The 13,070-nt window shown below is 42.7% G+C and overlaps 1 protein-coding gene across 4 annotated transcripts in view; it reads left to right on the top strand.

Annotated features, from left to right (window-relative positions):
• The first annotated feature begins 72 nt into the window (after nucleotides 1-72).
• MSANTD2 (Myb/SANT DNA binding domain containing 2) overlaps nucleotides 73-13,070 on the top strand; it is a 32,829-nt gene continuing 19,831 nt past the window's right edge. For 2 of the 4 annotated variants that reach the window (XM_032359690.1, XM_032359691.1), the window contains exon 1: nucleotides 73-1,171. In XM_032359690.1, the coding sequence (XP_032215581.1) occupies nucleotides 410-1,171 (762 nt within the window). In that variant the 5' untranslated portion in view covers nucleotides 73-409. The remainder of the gene's footprint in view (nucleotides 1,172-13,070) is intronic. The other 2 variants (XM_032359685.1, XM_032359686.1) reach the window with 2 other exon arrangements.

Genomic DNA, 13,070 nt, shown 5'->3' with positions numbered 1-13,070 from the left:
GTTACCCAGGCTAACCGGAAAACACATCTTAACTGGAGTCAGAGTTGCTGTTCTTCAAATAATGCGCTTGGGTTTCTTGAAAAGCCACAGCTACCAACTCTAACCCCGGTCCACAACTGCTTTTTTAAAGCCTCCCCCAGAAATGCACTCCTTCAGCCTTGGCCCTTCCTGTATATACCCCCTCCGCAGCTTTCCCCAGTCCCCGCCCTGGACGTCAGCCTCTGCACCCCGAGGCCAGCTTGGAGGGAGGAGACGCAGAGAGGAGGGAGAGCGGAGCGAGAGCGAGCGAGCGAAATGGTCAAGTCCTCCTTAACTCCTGGCCCCCTCGCGGGCCTCACCCCTCCTCCCGGGGGCTGAGATTGGAGAGGAAGTGGGAAGGCTCCAATCTGTTCCTCACACCAGCGCCCTCATGCCCCCACCCTTCTCCTCCGCTCGGGGCTTCGGCGCGCCTCACCCCCGCCCCTCGCCCCGGGAGAAGAGCGCGCGGCGCGGTAGGGCTCGCGGAGAGAGGCCTGGGGGAGCCGACAGCGCCCGCTCAGCAGCAGAAGCCCGAAGCCGCCCGCCCACAGGCGAGCCAGGCCCGAGGGCAGCCCCGGAGACCGCGGCGGCCGGATGCGCGGGCGCGTCACTTCCGGGCGGTGCAGCGGCGGCCGCTTGGAAGATGGCTGCGCCCTGTGGCTCGGAGCTGCCCGCCAACTCGCCGCTAAAAATCCCGAAGATGGAGGTGCTCTCCCCGGCTTCTCCTGGTGGCCTGAGCGACGGAAATCCATCGCTGTCCGACCCTTCCACGCCTCGGGGTGCCTCCCCGCTCGGGCCGGGCAGTGCAGCGGGCTCGGGGGCAGCGGCGTCCGGGGGTCTCGGGCTGGGGCTGGGGGGCCGCAGCGCCGCCTCGTCCTCGGTCTCCTTCTCCCCTGGTGGCGGCGGTGGCGGGGCTGCGGCAGCCGCCGCCGCCGCCTGCCGGGGCATGTCGTGGACGCCGGCCGAGACGAACGCGCTCATCGCAGTGTGGGGCAACGAGCGGCTGGTGGAGGCGCGGTACCAGCAGCTGGAGGGAGCCGGCACGGTGTTCGGCAGCAAGGCCCCTGGGCCAGCCATGTACGAGCGCGTGTCCCGGGCCCTGGCCGAGCTGGGCTACGAGCGGACCCCGTCCCAGTGCCGGGAGCGCATCAAGGTAACCGGCCGCCCGGCCTGGGGCAGCGAACCAGAGGCAGAGAGAAGGCGGGGAAGCGGGCCTCGGGGGCGGGGGCCGGTCTGAGCGCAGGGCTCCCCTCCGGGGCCCGGCGGGCGATTCGCATCTCCTCCGCCTTTTTCTTCTCTCCCTGGGAAGGGGGCTTTTTTCCAGATGGCCGCCAGCCCGTAGGTTTCCTGAGTTTGAAGTTGGGCGTGCCTGCCGCCGCCCCTCTTTCTTGCCAATTGAGGATGTTCCTGCGCTCTGAAGTTGGTAGTTTCTCATTGTGCGCTGTGCGGCAGTCCCCGTGTCGCTGGCGCCTCTCGCCCCCACCGCCGGGGCCCCTCGCTTTGTTCCAGGCCGAGGGGCTCCCAGGCAGAGGCTTACCAGCCGGGGCGGGATTGAAGAAGGGTAGAAGAGGGGGGCCGGTGAGCCCCCAGTTTAGGAATTTTCAAATGAGTGGCTGTGCAGAGCCATGCAAAAAGCGCTTTTGGACGACTGGCCTTTGTGTCAGTCGCCTTGCTTCTAACTTGAGCTTCGAAGGACGAATAAGACTTGAGATGCTTTGGAGAATTGGAAGGGCTTGATTGCAGTCAGATAGTGTATTGTTATCGTGGAGTTAGGGGCGCAATTAAAGTTAGCCTGGCTGAGAGTTGGTCTGGAATTTGTGGAGTGTCGATGCCTCCAGAGTTAGATTGGCTTGAGGCCCTGCTATGTTTCTGACTAAGCTCCTTCACGAAAGCCAGTTTTTCCCTGCTTTAGTTATTTTGCCGGATGTGGTGACAAGTACAGCTCTCATTGTGCATCTGGCTATCTTTGTGTATCTGAATGTTTAACTACAGAGGCTTAATTTGGGCTAGAAATTTTTTATCACCAGCCAGGTTATCTTTTCGCTGTTTCTAGTGGCTTTTAATCTAGGCTTTCAGATTTGTATTATTGGCAGCAAGGGAGTGGTTTTATAGGTAAGCTAGTTCCCTCATCATAGTGTCTGCTAAAACATTCTGTTAGGATTCTTTCTCCCAGTTTTCAATGAACTACTTCTTGTTAAAAGTCAAAGTTATGTGTGTACTTCTTTTCTGGTAGGGTTGACACTTTTTCAGAGCTCTTTGGGGGTAAAAATCCAGTGAGAACAATCGCAATCACACTAAAATCAGAGATTGCTCCCAAGTTGAGGAGATCTTGGCTCAAGTAGTGTTCATCCTGGGGTAATGTTTCTTAGAAAATTTGGGTCAGAAACAGATATTTCAAACTTACTATTGTTCAAGGAATTTGGCACCCATTTCTCAATTACAAAATTGAGTTGGTTTACTTGATAACATGTACCTTTAGGTCTTCTTTTGTCCCCTCTTCCCTGCTCCTCCTCCCCAATTAATAAGATGTCATTAAAATAATTGTTTATAGACAGGACTAAAATAGTACCTAATAGTAGCCACTGTTTCATTTTTCTATTAAAGAATAGTTGTAAGTTCAATTTCAAGGTCATCAGGGTTAAATTTCTGGAAGCGTTTTGCACTGTGCTGATTAACATCCACCCATCAGCTTTTCTTGACTTTAGAAGTGTACTTAGGCATTTGTAACGGTTTCAGCTTGATCGATTTTGTCCATAGAAACTTCCCAAATGGAAAAAGTGTTGTGCTGTCAAAACCTCACTGAATAGAAATCCCTCCATAAAATTGTTTCTCAAGTAGCCAGGAAATATCTAGTTGGGTTGCATCTTTGTCTCGTTATGAGAAGCATAACCTAAAGCAGGAACAGGAGATTAGGTTTCTCTGAAGAATTTTTAAAAGAGGGTCAGTTGCCTGTTTTCAAACAGGTAAGACCAAATTGACCTCAACCTCTTAGAATATTTGGAAAATATGTTGATGATAATGGATTCTCTGATCAACAGTTGTAGTTGATGAAGGGGACAGATAACTCTGTGTGTGTGTGTGTGTGTATGTGTGTGTGTGTGTGTATGTGTTTTCTCTACTTGTTAAGTGATTTCAACCAAGGAACCGATTACTTCATTATAAGAATGTTGGTCTTTCCTGCCAGAATTATAAGTACCATAAGGCAAGTTCTGGTTTCTCTTATTCAGTAATGTATTTCCAGGGTCTAGCCCATAATAGTCACTGGATACGTATTTATTAAATTTACCAAATAAAGTCTAAAAGGAGAATTTTGAAACGTATAGAAATCTAGATTAGTGTTACTCAAGCTTTAATCCAAAGATAGACTTTGAAACCCCGTTTGAAAAATTTTGCATTGAAAACTAAGCTCTGAAAAAAAAAGAAAAGAAAAAAAAAAAACTAAGCTCTGTCCCTCCAGAAGACTTAGGTTAAATGTAGTGTTAAGCATAGAAGCAAATGTTGTCACTGAAATCATAGCCTTACCCACTTATGAGGTGGATGTCCAAGTAATCCAGAATATGTTTATGAAAATAACGCAACCTTAAAAATATCGTCAGGGAATCTCAAATCCCTGAAAACAGATCTTTAGATCCTAGTTTCAAAAATGCCATGTGTGGTTCAGAAATCTCTTCTTTAACTTTATTGTCTTGATGAGAACTGCAAAACAAATTCAACCATCCTTTTAGGATTTTGTAAAATAGAAAAGAAGTGGTACAGAAGATACGGACCATAAGGAACTTACTCAACAGACGAATGTGCTCACTTAAATGTGAGCTCATGTCAAAGGTTCTCAGGGAAGGAATATCATTTGTGTCAATTAAATTTCTGGCTGAATGTATCTGGAATATTTATTAAAACTCAATTATGAAAACTCCATAAATGATTTCTTGTAAATTTGAAAGGAGGGAAGAGATATACAGTAACTTCGGTTTTTCCTTGAAACTTTACTTTAATCCTAGTTTCAGTGTGTTAATCTCATCACAAGAAGGCATCAGAAAGCTGAGTGGTAGCCCAGCCTCTTCCCTGGCCATCTTCCTGAATAAACTGAAAGCATATCACTACCCTTTTCTGGACTGTGTTTTAGATTTCCTGTCTATTGAAATTGTAAATTTTGAAATTAATAACTCTTGGATTTTGCTACCAGAGTACTATTTTTGAATACCATCCAAGTGAAAATGTGTATTTCTAAGTGCACAGGATTTTAGCTTAAAGTAACATAGAAACATTGTTTATTGCTGTGAAGGGCTTCATTTTGAAGTCTGACATGTCCAGTTACTGGTATTTATTCAGTCCTTTAGATGAAATGGGTATGTTTGAGACTGTCTTACTCCACAGACTGGTTCTGAAGTTTTGTTGCTTTTTTTGTTTGCCAGAGGGAAATTTGTCCACTAACAATTCCATTGTCCACTCTAATTTTAGAGTCAGATAAACACATAATAAGGTGGTTTTCTGTCTGGTCCTTGCATGATTTTTCTCTTCCTCTAGAGTACTTTTCTCCCTCTCTCCATCCACAAATACTTGAGTGCTTTCTATGTGCAGGGCTGTATGCTAGAGGTTAGGATAAATTTTTAAAAATTGTAATATACAGCCCAAGAGCTTCCAATGTATTTGAAGTCTGTATACATGCAGCAAAGAGTTAAAAAGCTCTACAACACAAGGGCTGGTATGTGATGCAGTATTTGATTAACTGTCATATGACTAAAGCAGACAATAAATGCGATGACTTCAAAGGAGGGAGAGATCTCATCACAGTCCATACTGTAGTAGTTGAAAGATCTATCTAGACTTGGCATTCATTAAAGCATTCACTTCAGGGCCAGATGCTGTATTCACACTTCAGTCAGTTAATCTGATGCACTGCAAAACTCATTCTCAAGTCCCATATTTTTGGGTGTTCTCCAAAAATTTGCCTCTTGAGAGTTGGCTTTATGTCTTTGAAACAGATGTGTACTTCTAGCTCTGCCTCAAGATGAAATGCAAGGTGTTGTATGACCTAAAAAGCTTTTTTTTTGCTGGATCAGTACGGGTTGCTCATAAGACAAATTTAAAAGTGGTCGGGAGTCTTCTGCCTAGCCAACAAAATGATCAGTTTCTTCAGGGATATTTCTAAGATTTATTCATCAGTCATTGTCATAACCTTTAGAACAAATTTCGTACTTTAGCAGACAGATAACATATAGTACATTTGGTCTTTCACTTCTGGCTCTCAAGCTTTGTCATTATTTATTTGCCAGAACCACTAGGGTAAAGTGACATGGAGCCAGAAGATATCTTTGTCCCTGTATAAGCATTGTAATAGCCTCCACCCATCTCTGAGGACTTTCCTCTGATGTTTGCAGCCAAGATGGTACCTCTGTACTATCATTGAAAGATTTCCAAGAAATACGGAGTATGGCTCAAATAGTTTGTAAGAAGGATTTAGTCAGATTTGTTTGCTTCCATTTTTTGACATATTCCTTTTTGTTGTTCCCTTGCCACTGTCACCCAGAAGCTTGTGTGTTCCAGAATGCTTGTCTGCATGTGAATCTGATATAGGCTTGATGAGTATCTTTAGAGAATAGACCATCTTAGACTACTGAACGTACTCTTACAGTCTTTCCATTTAGGAGGTAAGCATCTAACAAGCACATGTTAAAACTTAGGAGGAAGAGGCTTCCAAGCTTATTTTTTGGCATTTTGGGAAATCTAGTGAAGACTGGAGTGAAATTATTATGGATCCTTCATTAAGAGGATGTGTAGGGACGCCTGGGCGGCTCAGTTGGTTGGACGACTGCCTTCGGCTCAGGTCATGATCCCGGAGTCCCGGGATCGAGTCCCACATCAGGCTCCCAGCTCCATGGGGAGTCTGCTTCGCTCTCTGACCTTCTCCTCGCTCATGCTCTCTCTCACTGTTTCTCTCTCAAATAAATAAATAAAATCTTAAAAAAAAAAAAAAAAGAGGATGTGTAAAAGGAAAAAAGAACTTCGAAAGCACATAGTACAGTGCTATTTAATAAAACTTTCCATAATGATGGAAATGTTCTATGTCTAACGCAGTTCACTATGATAGCCACCAGTCACTTGTGGCTCTTGAGACATTGGAATATGATTAGTGTGTCTGAGGAATGGAATTTTAAGTTATATTTTGTTTTAAATAATTTAATCTTTTAAAAAATATTTTATTCATTTTAGAGATCGAGTGAGTGGGGCAGGAACAGAAGGGGATGGACAAACAGGCTCCACGCTGAGCACAGAGCTTGACATGGCCCTCGATCTCATGACCTTGAGATCATGACCGAGCCGAAATTAAGAGTCAGATGCTTAACCAACTGAGCCATCCAGGCACCCCTTAAATTATTTTAATTTTAAATTATAAGTGCCACATGTAGTTAGTGGCTACCATATTGAACAGTATAAGTAAAAAGTTGTTATTTAGAGTCCTAAAGAAGTCTATTTTATGAAACAGTTCTCTTAGCTACATACTCACACTTTTAGGGAAAGCACAAAGTTCGTTTTTCTTGTCCTCCCTGTTACTTTACTTCTGCTCAGAAGTAAAGTAACTTCTATCAAGAAGTCAAGAAAAATGGTCCACTGAACTAGGGAGGAAAAGCTTTTAGAGCAAGGAATAATGTGTTTTAACCTCAGGTGGCTTAGGCAAAGTTTGTCCTATTCTTGGTTCTCTAGGATAATACCGTCTGATAGAACTTTCTGTGATATGAGTGTCTTATTGTCTGCACTGTCCATCAGTCACTATGCAGTAGCCACTACCCACAGCTGGTTATGGAATACCTGAAATGTGGCTACTGTGACTGAATTTTAAATTTTATTTGATTATTAATTAATTTAATTTTAATTAATTTAAATAGCCATATGTGTGTAGCCACTGGCTATTGTATTGGCCAGAACAGCTTTGGAACAATGGTATTTAAGCTTTTTTGTTTATGTACTCCCAAGAATTTTAAAGCTGACATTAAAACTTTTTCATTCTGTATGAAAGTCTACAGAAGTTAATAGGATATAGGAAATAGGAAATCTAGAATGAGGTGAATAAGGTGCAGATTTGCTATAAATTTACTCAATAATGTACTCTGAATCAGAAAAATCCACACAAAATTCATATCTGTAGATTTCTATCAAATGCATCTTGAAAATGTTGATGATCAGACAATGTTCCACTTATATTTAAAGATGTAAAGGTACGTGTAAAGATACAGTATCACTAACCTATTTTGCTTTGGTTATTCTAAATTAAGGGGCCAAGCTTTATACCTAAAAAATAAGGACCTAGACTGGGAATGACAGGAATCCCTAAGGTTTTAAGGGGCCTTCATTAATCATTTTAAGAAAGAGTAGAAGATACCCCAGTGGGAGGCCATTGCTTTAGAACTCTGAGCATCTTTCTGATATCTTTCTTGGCAGATATAGTGGGACTGGGCCCTTGGAGTCCACTACCCTTAGGAAATGGGAGAAACTTTTGGGGCTTAACTCTTGGCTAGAATGCAAGAATCCGTGGGAAGATTTGGAGATCTTGCCCATTCTCTTTCATCAGACTCAACTGACAGATCACAGCGTTTCTTCAAATACTAAAGTCTGAACTAGGCACTTAACTTTTTTTTTTTTTTTTTAATTATTCACTAACAAATATTTGAGTATTTTGCATGGAAGGTTCTAGACGTGCAGCAGGGTACTATCCACCATCAAGTGTCACCTTCCAGTGAAGGAGTCAGACTACGAAAGCACCAGTGACGGTGTTGTGAGTAATGTCTGTCAGCACATTGGCATTATGTTCATGGTGCTTTGGACTCACACAGGAAAGGCATGTCATCATAGACGCTCAGGAGGTGGCTCTTGGAGGTAAAGTGGGACCAGACTGAGCAGAAGAAAGTAGAGAGAGATGAGCGGTTGGGGTAAAAGGCCAGAAACAGCAGAACCTAGGACAGTGCAAACTGTAAATACAGTAAAATATATTTTGTTCATGAATCCTAAACTGGAAACATCTAAATGCTGTAGTTCCAAAAAATTTTTAAGTGATAAGTTGTTAAGAAAAAATGCATGGCTTTCAGGTGCCTTGTTAGCACAGTGGATAGTGTGTCAGTCTCATAAAAAGTCATGCCTTGGGGCGCCTGGGTGGCTCAGTGGGTTAAGCCTCTACCTTCGGCTCAGGTCATGATCCCAGGGGCCTGGGATCGAGTCCCGCATGGGGCTCTCTGCTCAGCAGGGAGCCTGCTTCTCCTCATCTCTCTCTCTGTCTGTCTCTCTGCCTATTTGTGATCTCTCTCTCTGTCAAATAAATAAATAAAATCTTTAAAAAAAAAAAAAAGTCATGCCTTTCAGTTGAGGAACAGTTTGCCATAGGGCATGGTATTGGTGAAGGTAGGACTTAGAATGTACAAATTACTAGTTGGTGGTATCCTAAAGAACCAAGAAAAGTGAAGAGCAGGTAGTTTTGGAGTAATAGTAATTTGCACATACCAATTCTAGACAATTTTATGTGTTGATGAGTAACCTTTTTATAGTTGTGCAAATGTCTGTTATATACCTCATTCTTTTTTTTTTTTTAAGATTTTATTTATTTATTTGACAGAGAGAGAGAGATCACAAGTAGGTAGAGAGGCAGGCAGAGGAAGAGGGGGAAGCAGGCTCCCTGTGGAGCAGAGAGCCCGATGTGGGGCTCCATCCCAGGACCCTGGGATCATGACCTGAGCAGAGGCTTAACCCACTGAGCCACCCAGGCGCCCCGTGTTATATATCTCATTCTTATATACTGGAAAGAAAAACTGAAGCAGTACATCTTTTTTTTTTTTTTTAATTAAATTTTTTAAAGATTTTATTTATTTATTTGACAGACAGAGATCACAAGTAGGCAGAGAGGCAGGCAGAGAGAGAGAGAGAGAGAGAGAGAGAGGAGGAAGCAGACTCCCTGCTGAGCAGAGAGCCTGATGCAGGGCTCAATCCCAGGACCCTGGGATCATGGCCTGAGCTAAAGGCAGAGGCTTTAACCCACTGAGCCACCTAGGCGCTCCCAAAGCAGTACATCTTCTGAACATACAATAAGAAGGCAAATATTTTACCCTGTGGCCTAATATTCCCATGATACATATGTGTAACTGAAACCCTTTCACAAAATTATAATGATTATAGCTAAGATTTATATAACATTTGCCACGTGCTGTTCACTGTTGAAAGTGTTGCACAGACATTCCTTTATTTAATCCACAAAATGACTCTCTAGTTAACGATGTACAGTATACTCTGGTATGTTCTGTTAAATGTGAGCACAAGTATCCTAGCTCCGAATCCACTAGGCCTTATGTCCTCTTGAGTGTCACAAGTATACAAGGACCCAACACATTGTCCTCTGGTAGGCTCCCTTTCCCCAGTCCACTCCCTGCATCGTCCTCCTCCTCCTCTACCACCTCTACTTTGCAGCACGACCTCCCCTTTCACCCCAGTCCCTCTGGTGCCTCTCATCTTTCTCTCCCCCAGCCACAGTCTCAAGTTCCCTCACCTAAAGCTGGTGCAAAGAAAACCTGGGCGGATGGGGGGTGCCCTCTCCCACTGGTACTGGGCAGCTGGCTTACTCCCCGGGGACTGGCAGCTCAGGGTCACATTGGTCCCCACACGGGGCACACCCAGGAGACCACAGGATGGAGGAGCTAGAGGAACTGAAGCAGGGAGACAGGTTAAAAGCTCAACCCCAGGGGACAAACAGATCCCTCCCACCCACCCCCAACACATCCTCCCCCTTCTGTCACTCTGTCTGCCTCCTCTAACGTTTACACTCATCAGCCCTTTGGGAGACAGACCTGCCTGGGCTCCCGTGGAGCTGGGGAAGGTGTTGCCAAGTGTGTGCTGCTCACTCACCCAGCACACTGAGTTCTAAAGTTTTGCCTCTGTGGCTCCTTTTGATGCCTTGGTGGTCTTTTTTAAATTTTTTTTTATTTTTTAAATATTTATTTATTTATTTATTTATTTGACAGATTACAAGTAGGCAGAGAAGCAGGCAGAGAAGGGAAGCAGGCTCCCTGCTTAGCAGAGAGCCAGATGCAGGGCTTGATCCTAGGACCCTGGGATCATGACCTGAGCCAAAGGCGGAGGCTTTAACCCACTGAACCACCCAGGTGCCCCAGAAATAGCAGAAAGGTGATCACAACCTACTGAAATTCGGATTTCCCAACCCAGCTCACTAATGGGCTATAACCTACAGTTAGATAAAAGATGAGAAGATACTGAGGTGAGATCAAGATATTTCCAGTCATCGTGCTCTTAGCTTAAAGGTATCAGAACTTCAGAAACATCATAATTTGGAACAGGTCATATCCCAGATATTCTGGTGAAATGTTTTACGCTGTGTAATTCTAGATAGCTGGAGCCTAGGGTTGGTGGAAAGAGGGTGGAAGGAGGTGGGCAGTGATAAGAAATGAGACTGGAGGCATAAACCAGAAGCACAGATCATTCAGAGGCTTTTTGCAGTAAGCTGGACTAGAAGTGCAATAAAACAATCGTTATGAAAACAGAGAAGACAGTAGATTTCAGATACACCCAAGTCAGCAGGGCTTGTTTGGGAAATCTGAAAATTCTAATCTCTAGGGTATGATAGATCTTAACCCCACACACAGCTTCTACCAGCTTACACGGGATCTTTGTCATAGCCTCAGAGATCATCACAGTGCCTCATAACCTACGTTTTTAGAGTTGGTTCTAGAACCAATGAGATCCAACTAACACACCATTTTAGCATAGCTCTATGTTACCTTGATATATTCTAGACTCTTGGATTCTCATCTCCCTGAGCTTTAGAACTGATGATCCTGCCCTTTTTTCCCCCCTCCTTTTTCTAACATTACCAGAGGGCAACAACTAAAAGTCCCATCTCCAATTTCAGATGTTAATTGTCGTACAGGCCCTCTGAAGTATGCTCATATCAGGTAGAATAGCAGCTCCTTCCCTCTCCTTTTCGAAGGTTATATCTATGTAATGTTTAAAAAGGTTTAAATATGGGAGGAAAAATGTCTTGACTTTGAAAAACAAAGACCAGTACCACAAAGCTGTAGATTTGAGACAATTGATAGGATTGCTATGATTATCAGGTTCTCTTTTATCTTATTTCTGTGGTGGGTTCATGCAGTTTGGTTGTCCGCCTGCTAATGACCATCGCAAAAACTTCATTCAGTGTTCTGGAATGAATGCAAATCTGTGCCTCGTATGCATATGTTACAAATTATCTGGAGTTTGTAATCTATGCGGAGTCTTCCCCCTGCTGTTCTGAATCACTGGAAAATGGGTATTGGAATAAGGCATGTATTTAAATGTTTTAATTCTTACCTATTGTGGCTGAGAGAGTCCTTGAGAGCCAATGGAAATCCTTTTTTTTTTTTCTTGGCACTAATCAAGCAAGTATTATCTTGTCACTTAGTGGGATGTATTGTTATTCCTTAGTAAAATACAAATCTGTGTTTATTCTCAGATACTTAAGGAATAACAGCCATTATTTTATTTTTATATATGTGTTCTTGGCTGTATTCATAAATTACGTATTTTGAGCTACCAAGTAATACTTCATTCAATATAGATCGATACAATAGAATGGAAGTTATTTACTTAGATTTGTTTTCTAGTTGCATATTCTCAGCCTATGTAAGACTATTTTGTTGTAATGGCCTGAATTTTTGAAACTCACAATATTGTTTCTCTAATATCTACCTTCAGATTTCATTTATTCGAATAAGTCAATTATGTTTGTAATCGATATTAATAAAATCAGAATAAAGTTCGTATCTATCAAAAACTGCTTTTATTATTATTATTTTAAATTTACAGATACTTTCTCTAAATGGAAGGAGCTGGTTTATGATTTAGAAAGAAGAGTGTGTGATAGGTCAAAGAAAATCTCACTTTATATTTGATCTCTCAGTCGCCATATAAAATATTAAGGAAGTTTTATTCATTCATTCATTCATTCATTTAGCAAAAAATCTTCTGAGCTGCTTCTGCATGCCAGGCATTGATTTAGGTGCTGGAAATGTATCAATGGACAAAGTCAAAGAAAACCCCTTTCAAAGAGCTTACATTCTGATAGAAACCAATATGATATTTAAAATAATGCAATTTAAAACAATTAGCACAATAGAAAGAAGGCCGATCAAATATATTACTAGGTATCAACCTTATTGACCTTACAATGTTTGGGCTTTTTTTCTTTTTCTTTTCTTTCTTTTTTTTTTTAAGTAGTCTCCATGCCTGACTGGGGCTTGAACTCCTGGAGATCTAGAGTCGCATGCTCTGCTTACTGAGCCAGCCAGGCGCCTTGGAATGTTTGACTCTTATCTTTCATTGTATGTTAGTCATAGAGGTTCAGTTTGCCTTTTCTGTATTAAGAATGAGTATATGGTTTTATATGAGACCTTTTTATTGTGATATGTCCAGTTGTCACTGAAGTTTGCCCCATGAAGCAGCAAACTACAACATTGTTAATACTCATTCAGTCATTAGAGAATGAACACCCTTAACTCAGTCTTTTACATAACCAGGTAATGTCCCTTCTCTCTTTTGCAAATTAGGAGACATGGGTAATAGTTGGACTTCGAGGGATCAGAGGTGTGCCTGTTTTTGAACAGTATAAAAGAGTATTTCTCCTTTATATGGTAATATACAACCACAGTATAAAATTAAGAAAAATCAGTGGAGATACTTTAACTTCATGGTAGCATAATTCTATATCTGTGAAATATTATTTTGCAAAAAGTGGTGAATCTAATTAAAAAAAAAAAAAGATTTACTTATTTGAGAGGCCGGGGGGTGGGGGGTGCGCGAGGGCAGGGAAGGCACAGAGGGAGAGAATATCCAAGCAGACTTTCACTGAGCACAGACCCTGAAACCTGAAGCAGGGCTCCATCTCACAAGCCATGAGATCAGGACCTAGCCAAATCCAAGAGTCAGATGCTTAACCGACTGAGCCACCCAGGTGCTCCATGATTTTAATTCCAGTAAGTTTTCATGCACCAAAAAAAGAATGAGAGATCCACATGCTTTTT

The sequence above is a fragment of the Mustela erminea genome, chromosome 9, assembly GCF_009829155.1.
Source record: "Mustela erminea isolate mMusErm1 chromosome 9, mMusErm1.Pri, whole genome shotgun sequence".
In the NCBI taxonomy this organism is placed as follows: Eukaryota; Metazoa; Chordata; class Mammalia; order Carnivora; family Mustelidae; genus Mustela; species Mustela erminea.
The sequence above is the reverse complement of the archived record's forward strand: the minus strand, read 5'-3'. Positions and strand labels throughout refer to the sequence as shown.